The 15,811-nt window shown below is 50.7% G+C and overlaps 2 protein-coding genes across 2 annotated transcripts; both read right to left on the reverse strand.

Annotated features, from left to right (window-relative positions):
- Window positions 1-2,380: 2,380 nt before the first annotated feature.
- Window positions 2,381-2,927, reverse strand: LOC308611677 (Golgi-associated RAB2B interactor protein 3-like; the record flags this gene model as incomplete). The annotated part of the gene is made up of 1 exon (XM_081260374.1): window positions 2,381-2,927. A coding segment is annotated over one exon (547 nt), but the record flags the coding sequence as incomplete, so codon positions are not given.
- A 4,093-nt stretch (window positions 2,928-7,020) lies between these two features.
- Window positions 7,021-7,624, reverse strand: LOC308611678 (Golgi-associated RAB2B interactor protein 3-like; the record flags this gene model as incomplete). The annotated part of the gene is made up of 2 exons (XM_081260375.1): window positions 7,021-7,047; window positions 7,094-7,624. The coding sequence occupies 2 exons, from the start codon at window positions 7,622-7,624 to the stop codon at window positions 7,021-7,023; spliced, it is 558 nt and encodes a 185-aa protein (XP_081116501.1).
- Window positions 7,625-15,811: the final 8,187 nt, after the last annotated feature.

Here is a 15,811-nt window from a genome sequence, read left to right on the forward strand (position 1 = left end):
CTTCCATCCCGTTCAGACATGTAGCCTTCGGTCTGCAAGGTGGAGACCACGGGGTCTGCGACCTTCCCTTCAGCTCTTCCAGCAGCAGGCTTGCTGGTTGTGACTGCAACTGGCAACACCATGCTCATGCTGCTCTCTGGACCATCTGCCCCCGTCGAGGATGTGCTGGCATCATCGGCCAAGACCAGGTTCGTGTCCTGCAAGGATAAGCTGGCAGCACCTGCAGTGTCCTCGCCGGATCCGCTTTCTCCTGGATCCTTGATGGTGGCTCCCGCCAGGCCCATGGTCAACCCTGCCGCTGCTCCTTCGGCGCTTTTCACGGCTGCAGTTGATCCATGGGGGGCACCTGCAATGGCCTCGCCAGATCCGCTTTCTCCTGGATCCTTGATGGTGGCTCCCGCCAGGCCCATGGTCAACCCTGCCGCTGATCCTTCGGCACTTTTCACGGCTGCAGTTGATCCATGGGGGGCACCTGCAATGGCCTCGCCAGATCCGCTTTCTCCTGGATCCTTGATGGTGGCTCCCGCCAGGCCCATGGCCATTCCTGCCGCTGATCCTTCGGCGCTTTTCACGGCTGCATTTGATCCATGGGGGGCACCTGCAATGGCCTCGCCGGATCCGCTTTCTCCTGGATCCTTGATAATGGCTCCCGCCAGGCCCATGGACATCCCTGCCGCTGATCCTTCGATGCATTTCACGGCTGCAGTTGATCCATGGGGGGGCACCTGCAGTGGCCTCACCGGATCGCTTTCTCCTGGATCCTTGATGGTGGCTCCCGCCAGACCGGTGGTCATCCCTGCCGCTGATCCTTCGGCGGTTTTCACGGCTGCAGTTGAGACATGGGGGGCACCTGCAATGGCCTCGCTGAATCCGCTTTCTCTTGGATCCTTGATGGTGGCTACAGCCAGGTCCGTGGTCATCCCTGCCGCTGATCCATCGGCGCTTTTCACGGCTGCAGTTGATCCAAGGGGGGCACCTGCAGTGGCCTCGCCGGATCCGCTTTTTCCTGGATCCTTGACCGTGGCTCCCGCCAGGTCCGTGGTCATCCCTGCCGCTGATTCTTCGGAGCTTTTCACGGCTGCACTTGATCTATGGTGGCACCTGCAATGGCCTCGCCGGATCCGCTTTCTCCAGGATCCTTGATGGTGGCTCCTTGATGGTGGCTCCAGCCAGGCCCATGGCCATTCCTGCCACTGTTCCTTCGTCGCTTTTCACGGCGGTAGTAGATCCATGGTGGGTACCTGCAATGGCCTCGCCGGATCTGCTTTCTCCTGGATCCTGGATAATGGCTCCCGCCAGGCCCATGGGCAACCCTGCCGCTGATCCTTCGGCGCTTTTCACGCCTGCAGTTGATCCATCGGGGATACCTGCAGTGGCCTCGCCGGATCCGCTTTCTCCTGGATCCTTGATGGTGGCTCCCGCCAGGCCCATGGTCATTCCTCCTGCTGATCCTTCGGCACTTTTTGTGGCTCCAGTCACGTCACGAAGCTTGTGAAGCCCAGCCTCATCCTGATCCCTTTCTCTGTGGAGCTCTGTGGTCTGAGCCAAGGGGAGGAGAATCAGGTAAGTTAGAGATGACAGAAAGTGAGATCTGAACTGTCTGCTCCTCTCTCATCCTGGAGCTGAGCAACTCAAGGGCTTATACTTAGAATAACCTTTGAGATCACCCAGTCTAAGCTCCCATTGGATGCTAGATCCCATCTACTGCACCGCTCTCAAACGGCCACTCCATTTTACTTGAACAGTCCCAGGGTCAGGGAAAGCACTGATACAGTTCTCCATGATACACACTTTAATTTTATACCCTTGTGCTTCTCTCTCTGCAGGACAGACTCCTAGAAGTGGGGTTCCCGGGTCAAGGGATGCACACCTTCTGCATTTTGGTGACTCCACGGGTTGGGCTGATTTGAATCAGCATGTCGGCGTCACGGGGAGACACAATGAAGGAAGGACTTCCTAACTGTGAATGATGTTCCACAACTGATGAGACTACCTGGGCTGGGGTAAGTGTTCAAGAAGAGACCAGACAGTCAGGATGCTGTAGGAGGGATTACAGCCCTGGTGAGGAGACCAGTGCAGCTGATAATGATACCTAAGGTCTCTCTGAAATTCAGCCCTGTGGGACAAGGTGGAGAAGCACTCGGAACCTCTCCAGTGTGGTGAATCCCATAGTGATAGCTCGTTTGTCCCTGACCCTTTTCAACAGTAGAAGGTATTTCCCAGGTGAGTCTCAGAGAGCACCAAAGGCTATGAAGGACCAGCTTTGCCCTGCTCTCCCAAAGCACCCTGCCCCGTGTTCTTGAGTCTCTGTGGGTGCTTCCCACTAGGATTTTGGCATCCTCTGTAGTCGCTGCATCTCCAGTTTGGAGCATCGGGGTACTGCTGTAACTGTCTACCGGTGGTCTCAGGATATAGACAAGCTTTTCCCAATGGGAAAAGAGGTCTTTTTGTGCATCGGAAGAGGGGCACAGCTGCAGATAGAAAGTCCGGCCGGTAGCAAGATTCAGGCACAGCTGCTGTTTCTCACGGTTGTGGATGGAGATCTTGACAAACTTCAAGGGAAGCAGCCTGGTGAGCTCTAGGGTCTTCACGGGCTTGCAACCTCTCCCCTTGGTGATCCCGGCGCATCTGACATGCTCTTCACAGACTTTCGTTGTTCGGGCCAGCAGCATGACGTCAGGTAGTGGGAAGAGGGGGCTGGTGGATGCGACACCCACAGTCACCCTTCGGACGCGGTTGTCTAGGTCAATCAGTTCTCCTTTCTTGCTGACCTGGATAAAGTCGCTCTCAAACATGGGAGCGTACTTGAAAATGTCATACTCTCCTCCCTCGTACAGTTGTCGTTGCAGGACCCCCATGGAGGTCCTCAACACCCCCACTGAACAGTAGCTATTGGCCGTGTAATGAGGTAAACTCTCACTGCTCATGGCTCTCTTCGTTCAAGACAGAGCCACCAGCCACAAATTGAGTCTCGGAGAGAGAGAGGGAACGAAAGCAACTCGTCACCTCCCTGCAGGACTCTGCCAGAGTCTCTTGGCCCGACCATATTTATACCGCAAGTCCTTTGTGACCCGTCACCATCACATCGCACACCCCTTTGTTGAGCCTCCAAGTCCCCACCCCCTTGGGGCAGGCTCACCAGCCTCCCCCTAAACCAACCACCATGTCCATAGGGAACAGGCTGACCCTGCCAGGGTATAGGTGTGGGTAGGCTGGATAGTCTTTCTACTCAAAAGGTTGAGAAAACCCTCCTGCTCTTGTAAATATCTGGGTGGCTTCCAGTCTTGTTGTTGTTACAGATCTCCATCATCTTGGCGCTTCTGCTGAATGATGTCCTGGGGATAAAATCCTGGAAGTGGACCGTGTACTTGCTAAGGGCAGGCATCCTATGGGGATTGCTGTTCTCTGTGCCCCCAGCGTATACAGCCCAGTGCTGGCAGGAACTTAGAAAGAGTGCTGCTACCTGTCAGAGTCCCACTGGTACTGTCATTTCCAGGATATGGAGAATTTTCTCACCCATTTTCTCTTTTCAAGGAGGCTAACTTTTTATATTTGTGGTTTTTTTTTTTTTACAGTTTTAGAAACTGTTTTTATTGTGAAATACAACACACACTCATGAAAGTGCACAAACCATAAATATATAGCTTAATGAGTAACAAGAAAGTGAGCACCCTTGTAGCTGCCACCCAGAGCAAGAAATAGAACCCTGCCAGCCCCTCTTCTGCATGCTCCCTCCCCACAAAGGGAACCCAACCTTGGCTTCTATTTTTTTTCTTTTCCCCCTTCTTTTTTATTGACAGTGTAGTTGATTTACAAGGTTGTATTCGTTTCTGTTGTGTTAATTTCTGATTCAGTTTCATGTGTATTCTTTGTATATTTCATGTATAGTCTTTTTCCTATTCTTTTCCATTATGGTTTATCACAGGATACTGACTATAGTTCTCTGTGCTCTACAGTAGGACCCTGCTGTTTATCCACCCTGTAGTTTGTATCTGCTAATCCCAAACTCCCAATCCTTCCCCGCCCCCAACCCCACTGAAAACCCCAAGTCTCTTCCCTATGTCTGGGAGTCTGTTTCTGTTTTGCAGATATGTTCATTTGCGTCGTACTTTAGAGTCCACGTATAAGGGCTATCATGTGGTGAGAAATGTTATTTTTTAAATAGGCTTCCCAGGTGATCCTTATGCATGTGAATGTTGGAGAACTACTGTCTTCCACTGTAAAGTTATGGCATACTGGGGCTGAAAGAGGCCCCCCAGACCTCCTAGCCCAGTGGTTTTCCAACTTGGCTGCTGCACAGTAGAATTATTGGGTGAGATTTTTAAAACTCCCGGTGCTGGAGGGCTTACCCCACCTAAATGTCATCAGAATCTCTGGGATTGGGGTCAGGCTATCAATGTTTGTTTGTTTGTTTGTTTTGAAGCTCCCCAGGGAACTCCCAACATACAACCAAGGGTAAGAATCACTGCAGCGGTCCAATCCATTGGTTTTACAGTTGGGGACCCCGTGGCTGCCCACAGAGGTACCATTACAGAGAGGCAGAGTGACCCAGGAGAGTCAGTGGCCCAGACAGGATAGGAACTCAGATTTCCTGACTCCTCGTTGGTGCTGCTTCTACCATAAAGATTGTGTCCCTTTGTTGAGCCAATGACAACCCTGATCCCCCCCGTGTTCTGTTTTACCCTACACAAAGTAAAATAACTCCCAATGGTTTCATTTCCTTACAAGCCAGAGAGAGTTTCTGTTTTCATAAGGTGAACCTCTGACCCCAGCTATGGCCTAAAGCTCAGCCCCGGCTGCAGACTTGTCCTCCCTCCACCCTACGTGCCCTGGAGAAGCCTTGCTGGGAAAACAGGCTTCTCTTTCGGGCAGTGGCTATGCACGTGTGACCTGCGAGCAAGCGACCAAAACCTTTTTCTGTGCTTATTTCCTTGCCTTCTACAGAGTGCCCATAACCAAACCAAAGGGCTTTGCTGAGAAAAGGATGGTTTTTCCATAACATAGCCTCGTGCTAGGCACAGCACGGCACAGACACCCCGTAAATACTTGATGAATTCAGTAATTAATTCAGCAACGCAAGTTTACACATCACGCAGTCACCTCCCCCAGCTTATCTTCTCCCCAAACTATATTTACATAGTAAATCTTATTTCCAAAGATTCGCAACCTCGCAATGAACATTTCTGTATAGTGCATCTATTTCCAGCCCTAGTGAATGGCTGAATGATACTTAATACCTATCTTGTACAACAAAATTTTGATTCTGGGGTCTCAGGCCAAAGCACAATTCGCATCACAGAAGTCACTGTCAAGTCCCTACCAGGCGAGGGGACATAGAAAACACAAGATAGCATTTCTTTTGGAGTTGTACGGTTTCCTTTATTAAAGAAAGTAGGAACTGCCTCTCTAGGGAAGGACCCAAGCCAACCGGGGCTTTGTCTACCTCCCAGTGGTCATGTGTGAGCCTTGGTGCTGAATCAGGAGTGACTGAAGCGCCTAAAGAAGGAGAGGATCTCACTGGATGCCTTACTTAGAGTCCCCGAACTGGTGGCGGGCTGGCTCTTCCTCCGTCTGCGAGCTGTCCTCCCCTCCTTGGTCAACTTTGGGGTTTTCATGGCCGCATGAGGACCAGTGGGAGGATGCTTTCTGGGTCTTGTCCCCTCGTGTCCTGTGGTGACCTTCACCTGTCCTGCGGTGATGGGAACTTTTCCTCGATGAAGACGTGTCCTTCTTTCCTTTTTTTCCTTCCAGGCTTCATCCCTGGGGTGGGAGACCTTCTGGCTTCCATCCCCTTCAGACGTGTAGCCTTCGCTCTGCAAGGTGGAGACCACGGGGGCTGCGACCTTCCCTTCAGCTCTTCCAGCAGCAGGCTTGCTGGTTGTGACTGCACCTGGCAACACCATGCTCATGCTGCTCTCTGGACCATCTGCCCCCGTCGAGGATGTGCTGGCAACATCCGCCGAGACCAGGCTCGTGTCCTGCAGGGATAGGCTGGCAGCACCTGCAGTGGCCTGGCCGGATCCGCTTTCTCCTGGATCCTCGATGGTGGCTCCCGCCAGGCCCACGGTCATCCCTGCTGCGGATCCTTCGGCGCCTTTCAGGGCTGCAGGTGACCCACGGGGGGCATGATGGATTCCCTCTCCCCCCACATAAGCACAAGACGTGGCTCCAGTCACGTCACGAAGCTTGCGAAGCCCAACCTCATCCTGATCCCTTTCTCTGTGGAGCTCTGTGGTCTGAGCCAAGGGGAGGAGAATCAGGTAAGTTAGAGATGACAGAAAGTGAGATCTGAACTGTCTGCTCCTCTCTCATCCTGGAGCTGAGCAACTCAAGGGCTTATACTTAGAATAACCTTTGAGATCACCCAGTCTAAGCTCCCATTGGATGCTAGATCCCATCTACTGCACCGCTCTCAAACGGCCACTCCATTTTACTTGAACAGTCCCAGGGTCAGGGAAAGCACTGATACAGTTCTCCATGATACACACTTTAATTTTATACCCTTGTGCTTCTCTCTCTGCAGGACAGACTCCTAGAAGTGGGGTTCCCGGGTCAAGGGATGCACACCTTCTGCATTTTGGTGACTCCACGGGTTGGGCTGATTTGAATCAGCATGTCGGTGTCACGGGGAGACACAATGAAGGAAGGACTTCCTAACTGTGAATGATGTTCCACAACTGATGAGACTACCTGGGCTGGGGTAAGTGTTCAAGAAGAGACCAGACAGTCAGGATGCTGTAGGAGGGATTACAGCCCTGGTGAGGAGACCAGTGCAGCTGATAATGATACCTAAGGTCTCTCTGAAATTCAGCCCTGTGGGACAAGGTGGAGAAGCACTCGGAACCTCTCCAGTGTGGTGAATCCCATAGTGATAGCTCGTTTGTCCCTGACCCTTTTCAACAATAGAAGGTATTTCCCAGGTGAGTCTCAGAGAGCACCAAAGGCTATGAAGGACCAGCTTTGCCCTGCTCTCCCAAAGCACCCTGCCCCGTGTTCTTGAGTCTCTGTGGGTGCTTCCCACTAGGATTTTGGCATCCTCTGTAGTCGCTGCATCTCCAGTTTGGAGCATCGGGGTACTGCTGTAACTGTCTACCGGTGGTCTCAGGATATAGACAAGCTTTTCCCAATGGGAAAAGAGGTCTTTTTGTGCATCGGAAGAGGGGCACAGCTGCAGATAGAAAGTCCGGCCGGTAGCAAGATTCAGGCACAGCTGCTGTTTCTCACGGTTGTGGATGGAGATCTTGACAAACTTCAAGGGAAGCAGCCTGGTGAGCTCTAGGGTCTTCACGGGCTTGCAACCTCTCCCCTTGGTGATCCCGGCGCATCTGACATGCTCTTCACAGACTTTCGTTGTTCGGGCCAGCAGCATGACGTCAGGTAGTGGGAAGAGGGGGCTGGTGGATGCGACACCCACAGTCACCCTTCGGACGCGGTTGTCTAGGTCAATCAGTTCTCCTTTCTTGCTGACCTGGATAAAGTCGCTCTCAAACATGGGAGCGTACTTGAAAATGTCATACTCTCCTCCCTCGTACAGTTGTCGTTGCAGGACCCCCATGGAGGTCCTCAACACCCCCACTGAACAGTAGCTATTGGCCGTGTAATGAGGTAAACTCTCACTGCTCATGGCTCTCTTCGTTCAAGACAGAGCCACCAGCCACAAATTGAGTCTCGGAGAGAGAGAGGGAACGAAAGCAACTCGTCACCTCCCTGCAGGACTCTGCCAGAGTCTCTTGGCCCGACCATATTTATACCGCAAGTCCTTTGTGACCCGTCACCATCACATCGCACACCCCTTTGTTGAGCCTCCAAGTCCCCACCCCCTTGGGGCAGGCTCACCAGCCTCCCCCTAAACCAACCACCATGTCCATAGGGAACAGGCTGACCCTGCCAGGGTATAGGTGTGGGTAGGCTGGATAGTCTTTCTACTCAAAAGGTTGAGAAAACCCTCCTGCTCTTGTAAATATCTGGGTGGCTTCCAGTCTTGTTGTTGTTACAGATCTCCATCATCTTGGCGCTTCTGCTGAATGATGTCCTGGGGATAAAATCCTGGAAGTGGACCGTGTACTTGCTAAGGGCAGGCATCCTATGGGGATTGCTGTTCTCTGTGCCCCCAGCGTATACAGCCCAGTGCTGGCAGGAACTTAGAAAGAGTGCTGCTACCTGTCAGAGTCCCACTGGTACTGTCATTTCCAGGATATGGAGAATTTTCTCACCCATTTTCTCTTTTCAAGGAGGCTAACTTTTTATATTTGTGGTTTTTTTTTTTTTACAGTTTTAGAAACTGTTTTTATTGTGAAATACAACACACACTCATGAAAGTGCACAAACCATAAATATATAGCTTAATGAGTAACAAGAAAGTGAGCACCCTTGTAGCTGCCACCCAGAGCAAGAAATAGAACCCTGCCAGCCCCTCTTCTGCATGCTCCCTCCCCACAAAGGGAACCCAACCTTGGCTTCTATTTTTTTTCTTTTCCCCCTTCTTTTTTATTGACAGTGTAGTTGATTTACAAGGTTGTATTCGTTTCTGTTGTGTTAATTTCTGATTCAGTTTCATGTGTATTCTTTGTATATTTCATGTATAGTCTTTTTCCTATTCTTTTCCATTATGGTTTATCACAGGATACTGACTATAGTTCTCTGTGCTCTACAGTAGGACCCTGCTGTTTATCCACCCTGTAGTTTGTATCTGCTAATCCCAAACTCCCAATCCTTCCCCGCCCCCAACCCCACTGAAAACCCCAAGTCTCTTCCCTATGTCTGGGAGTCTGTTTCTGTTTTGCAGATATGTTCATTTGCGTCGTACTTTAGAGTCCACGTATAAGGGCTATCATGTGGTGAGAAATGTTATTTTTTAAATAGGCTTCCCAGGTGATCCTTATGCATGTGAATGTTGGAGAACTACTGTCTTCCACTGTAAAGTTATGGCATACTGGGGCTGAAAGAGGCCCCCCAGACCTCCTAGCCCAGTGGTTTTCCAACTTGGCTGCTGCACAGTAGAATTATTGGGTGAGATTTTTAAAACTCCCGGTGCTGGAGGGCTTACCCCACCTAAATGTCATCAGAATCTCTGGGATTGGGGTCAGGCTATCAATGTTTGTTTGTTTGTTTGTTTTGAAGCTCCCCAGGGAACTCCCAACATACAACCAAGGGTAAGAATCACTGCAGCGGTCCAATCCATTGGTTTTACAGTTGGGGACCCCGTGGCTGCCCACAGAGGTACCATTACAGAGAGGCAGAGTGACCCAGGAGAGTCAGTGGCCCAGACAGGATAGGAACTCAGATTTCCTGACTCCTCGTTGGTGCTGCTTCTACCATAAAGATTGTGTCCCTTTGTTGAGCCAATGACAACCCTGATCCCCCCCGTGTTCTGTTTTACCCTACACAAAGTAAAATAACTCCCAATGGTTTCATTTCCTTACAAGCCAGAGAGAGTTTCTGTTTTCATAAGGTGAACCTCTGACCCCAGCTATGGCCTAAAGCTCAGCCCCGGCTGCAGACTTGTCCTCCCTCCACCCTACGTGCCCTGGAGAAGCCTTGCTGGGAAAACAGGCTTCTCTTTCGGGCAGTGGCTATGCACGTGTGACCTGCGAGCAAGCGACCAAAACCTTTTTCTGTGCTTATTTCCTTGCCTTCTACAGAGTGCCCATAACCAAACCAAAGGGCTTTGCTGAGAAAAGGATGGTTTTTCCATAACATAGCCTCGTGCTAGGCACAGCACGGCACAGACACCCCGTAAATACTTGATGAATTCAGTAATTAATTCAGCAACGCAAGTTTACACATCACGCAGTCACCTCCCCCAGCTTATCTTCTCCCCAAACTATATTTACATAGTAAATCTTATTTCCAAAGATTCGCAACCTCGCAATGAACATTTCTGTATAGTGCATCTATTTCCAGCCCTAGTGAATGGCTGAATGATACTTAATACCTATCTTGTACAACAAAATTTTGATTCTGGGGTCTCAGGCCAAAGCACAATTCGCATCACAGAAGTCACTGTCAAGTCCCTACCAGGCGAGGGGACATAGAAAACACAAGATAGCATTTCTTTTGGAGTTGTACGGTTTCCTTTATTAAAGAAAGTAGGAACTGCCTCTCTAGGGAAGGACCCAAGCCAACCGGGGCTTTGTCTACCTCCCAGTGGTCATGTGTGAGCCTTGGTGCTGAATCAGGAGTGACTGAAGCGCCTAAAGAAGGAGAGGATCTCACTGGATGCCTTACTTAGAGTCCCCGAACTGGTGGCGGGCTGGCTCTTCCTCCGTCTGCGAGCTGTCCTCCCCTCCTTGGTCAACTTTGGGGTTTTCATGGCCGCATGAGGACCAGTGGGAGGATGCTTTCTGGGTCTTGTCCCCTCGTGTCCTGTGGTGACCTTCACCTGTCCTGCGGTGATGGGAACTTTTCCTCGATGAAGACGTGTCCTTCTTTCCTTTTTTTCCTTCCAGGCTTCATCCCTGGGGTGGGAGACCTTCTGGCTTCCATCCCCTTCAGACGTGTAGCCTTCGCTCTGCAAGGTGGAGACCACGGGGGCTGCGACCTTCCCTTCAGCTCTTCCAGCAGCAGGCTTGCTGGTTGTGACTGCACCTGGCAACACCATGCTCATGCTGCTCTCTGGACCATCTGCCCCCGTCGAGGATGTGCTGGCAACATCCGCCGAGACCAGGCTCGTGTCCTGCAGGGATAGGCTGGCAGCACCTGCAGTGGCCTGGCCGGATCCGCTTTCTCCTGGATCCTCGATGGTGGCTCCCGCCAGGCCCACGGTCATCCCTGCTGCGGATCCTTCGGCGCCTTTCAGGGCTGCAGGTGACCCACGGGGGGCATGATGGATTCCCTCTCCCCCCACATAAGCACAAGACGTGGCTCCAGTCACGTCACGAAGCTTGCGAAGCCCAACCTCATCCTGATCCCTTTCTCTGTGGAGCTCTGTGGTCTGAGCCAAGGGGAGGAGAGACAGGTAAGATAGAGATGACAGAAAGTGAGCTCAGAACTGTCCGCTCCTCTCTCATCCTGGAGCTGAGCAACTCAAGGCCTTATACTTAGAATAACCTTTGAAATCACCCAGTCTAAGCTCCCATTGGATGCAAGACCCCATCTACTGCACCCCTGTCAAACGGCCACTCCACTGTACTTGAACAGTCCCAGGGCCAGGGAGAGCACTGATACAATTCTCCATGATGCTATGCACTTTAACTTTATACCCTTGTGCTTCTCTCCCTGCAGGACAGATTCCTAGAAGTGGGGTTCCTGGGTCAAGGGATGCACACCTTCTACATTTTGGTGACTCCACGGGTTGGGCTGATTTGAGTCAGCATGTCGGAGTCCCGGGGAGACACAATGAAGGAAGGACTTCCTAGCTGTGAATGACGTTCCCCACCTGCTGAGACTACCTGGGCTGGGGTAAGTGTTCAGGAAGAGAGCAGACAGTCAGGATGCTGTAGGAGGGATTACAGCCCTGGTGATGAGACCAGTGCAGCCGAGATGATACCTAAGGTCTCTCTGAAATTCGGCCTCGTGGGACAAGGTGGAGAAGCACTCGGAACCTCTCCCGTGTGGGGACTCCCGTAGTGATAGCTCGTTTGTCCCTGACCCTTTTCAACGGTAGAAGGTATTTCCCAGGCGAGTCTCAGAGAGCACCAAAGGCTATGAAGGACCAGCTTTGCCCTGCTCTCCCAAAGCACCCTGCCCCGTGTTCTTGAGTCCCTGTCGGTGCTTACCACTAGGATGTTGGCATCCTCTGTAGTCGCTGCATCTCCAGTTTGGAGCATCGGGGTACTGCTGTAACTGTCTACCGGTGGTCTCAGGATATAGACAAGCTTTTCCCAATAGGAAAAGAGGTCTTCTTGTGCGTCGGAAGAGGGGCACAGCTGCAGGTAGAAAGTCCGGCCGGTAGCAAGATTCAGGCACAGCTGCTGTTTCTCCCGGTTGTGGATGGAGATCTTGACAAACTTCAAGGGGAGCAGCCTGGTGAGCTCTAGGGTCTTCACGGGCTTGCAACCTCTCCCCTTGGTGACCCCGGCACAGACTCTCCTTGGTCGGGCCAGCAGCATGACGTCAGGTAGCGGGAAGAGGGGGCTGGTGGATGCGACGCCCACAGTCACCGTTCGGACGCGGTTGTCTAGGTCAATCAGTTCTCCTTCCTTGCTGACCTGGATAAAGTCGCTCTCCAACATGGGAGCGTGCTTGAAAATGTCATACTCTCCTCCCTCGTACAGTTGTCGTTGCAGGACCCCCATGGAGGTCCTCGACACCCCCACTGAACAGTAGCTGTTGGCCGTGTAATGAGGTAAACTCTCACTGCTCATGGCTCTCTTCGTTCAAGACAGAGCCACCAGCCACAAACTGAGTCTCGGAGGGAGAGAGAGAGAGGGAACGAAAGCACCTCGTCACCTCCCTGCAGGACTCTGCCAGAGTCTCTTGACCCGACCCTATTTATACCGCAAGCCCTTTGTGACCCGTCACCATCGCATCACACACCCCTTTGTTGAGCGTCCAAGCCCCCACCCCCTTGGGGCAGGCTCACCAGCCTCCCCCTAAACCAACCACCACGTCCATAGGGAAGAGGCTGACCCTGCCAGGGTATAGGTGTGGGTAGGCTGGATAGTCTTTCTACTCAAAAGGTTGAGAAAACCCTCCTGCTCTTGTAAATATCTGGGTGGCTTCCAGTCTTGTTGTTGTTACAGATCTCCATCATCTTGGCGCTTCTGCTGAATGATGTCCTGGGGATAAAATCCTGGAAGTGGACCGTGTACTTGCTAAGGGCAGGCATCCTATGGGGATTGCTGTTCTCTGTGCCCCCAGCGTATACAGCCCAGTGCTGGCAGGAACTTAGAAAGAGTGCTGCTACCTGTCAGAGTCCCACTGGTACTGTCATTTCCAGGATATGGAGAATTTTCTCACCCATTTTCTCTTTTCAAGGAGGCTAACTTTTGTTTATATTTATATTTATATTTCTTACAGTTTTAGAAACTTTTTATTGTGAAATATAACACACATTCATGAAAGTGCAGAAAGCATAAATATAGCTTAATGAGTAACAAGAAAGTGAACACCCTTGTAGCTGCCACCCAGAGCAAGAAATAGATCCCTGCCAGCCCCTCTTCTGCATGCTCCCTCCCCACAAAGGTAACCCAAACTTGGATTGTATTTATTTTCTTTTCCTTCTTCTTTTTTATTAATGTATAGTTGATTTACAATGTTGTGTTAATTTGTGTTGTGTTAATTTCTTCGGTTAATTTCTGATTCAGTTTTTTGTATACATACATTCTTTTTCCTATTCTTTTCCATTATGGTTTATCACAGGATACTGAATATAGTTCTCTGTGCTCTACAGTAGGACCCTGCTGTTTATCCATCCTGTAGTTTGTATCTGCTAATCCCAAACTCCCAATCCTTCCCTCCTTGACCCCTGCTTGTTTTTTTGTTTGTTTTTTTTTTTTTTTTGCGGTACGCGGGCCTCTCACTGTTGTGGCCTCTCTCGTTGCGGAGCACAGGCTCCGGAGCCATGGCTCACGGGCCCAGCCGCTCCGCGGCATGTGGGGCCCTCCCGGACCGGGGCACGAACCCGTGTCCCCTGTGTCGGCAGGCGGACTCCCAACCACTGCGCCACCAGGGAAGCCCGAAGCTGAGCTCTTGAACTGGAGTGACCCTTCCGAGAGGGTCTGTGTTGGGCTACGACGGCCTGACCTTCACACTCCACATCAATCATTTCTTGCCGTGCACCTCGGGTGAGGAACCCAGGCAATTTCCAAACTCACTGCCAGCTGAAGGCTTTCTGTGGGATGCACCCCCAGCAGCTGGGGCCACAAGTCCTTCGTTGAAGAAATGCACCCCACGTGGATATTTCAAATGGAACGGTGTCTTTCAAAGCATACCCTCCAATCTCCTCATTATATAGATCCTGTGGCCCCAAATAGGAAGTAACATAAAGTCCCATATTAACAACCCCCCCAGCCAAATACTTCTTTTCACAGAAACCACAGTACCCTCCACAAAGTGCACATTTGATCAGGCCACTCCCCTCTTGAAAACATATCATGGCTTTGCATCACTCCAAGGTCAGAAATCAAACTCCTTTAAATGGACCTCAAAGCCTTGCATGGCGTGGCCCCTGCTGTGTTCCCCAGCATCACATCACGCTTGCTGTGCCAGCCACGACACTGCCTTCAATATGCCTCCCACCGTAGCACATCTTCAACAATCCTGTGAATGACCTTATTTTGCTGTAGGGAAAAAAACCCTTTCTAGTATGTATGTGTGTTGCCAGACTTGAAGTTTGGGACATTGGTCAGTTTGTAATCAACCATCCATTGCGTAATTGCACTTGCAGCTGCAGAATTGCTACCACGGTGATGAATATTGCTGTCCAAAATATTGGCCTTTATCTGATAGGGTGTACTGACTTGATACCCAAATTGATGTCTCCCTCCAGAGGAAGATGCCTGTCGCTTTGAAATACGTAGGTATCTGTGCATGTGTCTCTTGATGAACCGTCAAGATAGAAAAGGAAATCCAGAGCAAGTGCCAGGCAGGGCACGTTGCGGTGGGCAAGTCCCCACCTCCACTTTACTACTGCACTGGAGGTGTAAATTGTGTCAACTGTGGGTCTGCTCAGCTAACGCCCTGCATAGTGGACTAACTAGGTTCACGTTAAAGAAGTCCTTTGGGGTGAGGGAGTGAGAATGCCTAATACAGGCTAAGAAAGACAAAAGGTAAAGCCAAGGGTACAGAATCCTAAGATGAAGCTGTTTTAAGTAGGCTGATTCAGCCTCTGGCATAGTGAAAATCTGGGGCTCTGAGTCAAAGGCTTTGGAAAAAGTTCCCCTTTATCTCCCTCCTCTACCCCGTAACTCCTCACATTTCCGGAAGGCTTCCCCCAAACCCCTCTCAGGTCTTAGAGAACATGGCTCTTTCTCTCCTCTTACCAAGACCCACTGCTTCAAGAGGTAACTCCCAGGACACATTGATCCCCACAATCTATTGGTCTTTGTGTATCGGAAATCACAAGATGGGATTTTCCAGCCACCCACCAGAGCAACTGAGAAGGGCTTCCTCTCATCCTCCCAAGCTACCACTCCTCCCAGAATCCGTATCTTATTTCTCACCTCCTCCACCTCTACCACTTAATTTGCTCTGCAGAGAAAGTCCCTAAGTTTTACTGGAAACCCAACTTCCATCCTAGTAGACCCTGTTGTCACAGAAGGGAATGAGCAGAGAATTGCAAGGCTAGCAGATGACTCCCCGGTTCATACAAAGACACATGGGGCTTCCCTGGTGGCGCAGTGGTTGGGAGTCCGCCTGCCGATGCAGGGGGCACGGGTTCGTGTCCCTGTCCGGGAAGATCCTACATGCCGCTGAGCCTGTGCGTCCGGAGCCTGTGCTCCGCAATGGGAGAGGCCACAGCAGCGAGAGGCCCGCATACCGCAAAAAAAAAACAAACCGCAAAACAAAAAACACACATGGTTCTCAGAGGCATTCTTCTCAAATCCGACGGTTGTTAACTGTTATCAACAGTTACTCTAATCCAACTGTTATCAAGTGTTGTTAACAATTTAATGATTTTCATGGACTCATGAAATTTATTTACAACTTTTTTTTAAACTGGAAAGACTTTTTTATGATGGACATTTAAAAATGCATAATCTCAGTATGAAATGAGATTTCATAATCTCATTTATGATTTTTTTTATTTTTAGAATCGCTTTCCACATGCATACATAATTTGCATAGTTCATCAGTACAGAGCATTTTGGATTATTCTGTTATTCCTTAGCAATATATCTAAACCTTTCTTGTGTTCCTGGATAGTGAG

The sequence above is a fragment of the Mesoplodon bidens genome, assembly GCF_964165515.1.
Source record: "Mesoplodon bidens genome assembly, contig: HAP1_SCAFFOLD_1251, whole genome shotgun sequence".
NCBI lineage: Eukaryota > Metazoa > Chordata > Mammalia > Artiodactyla > Ziphiidae > Mesoplodon > Mesoplodon bidens.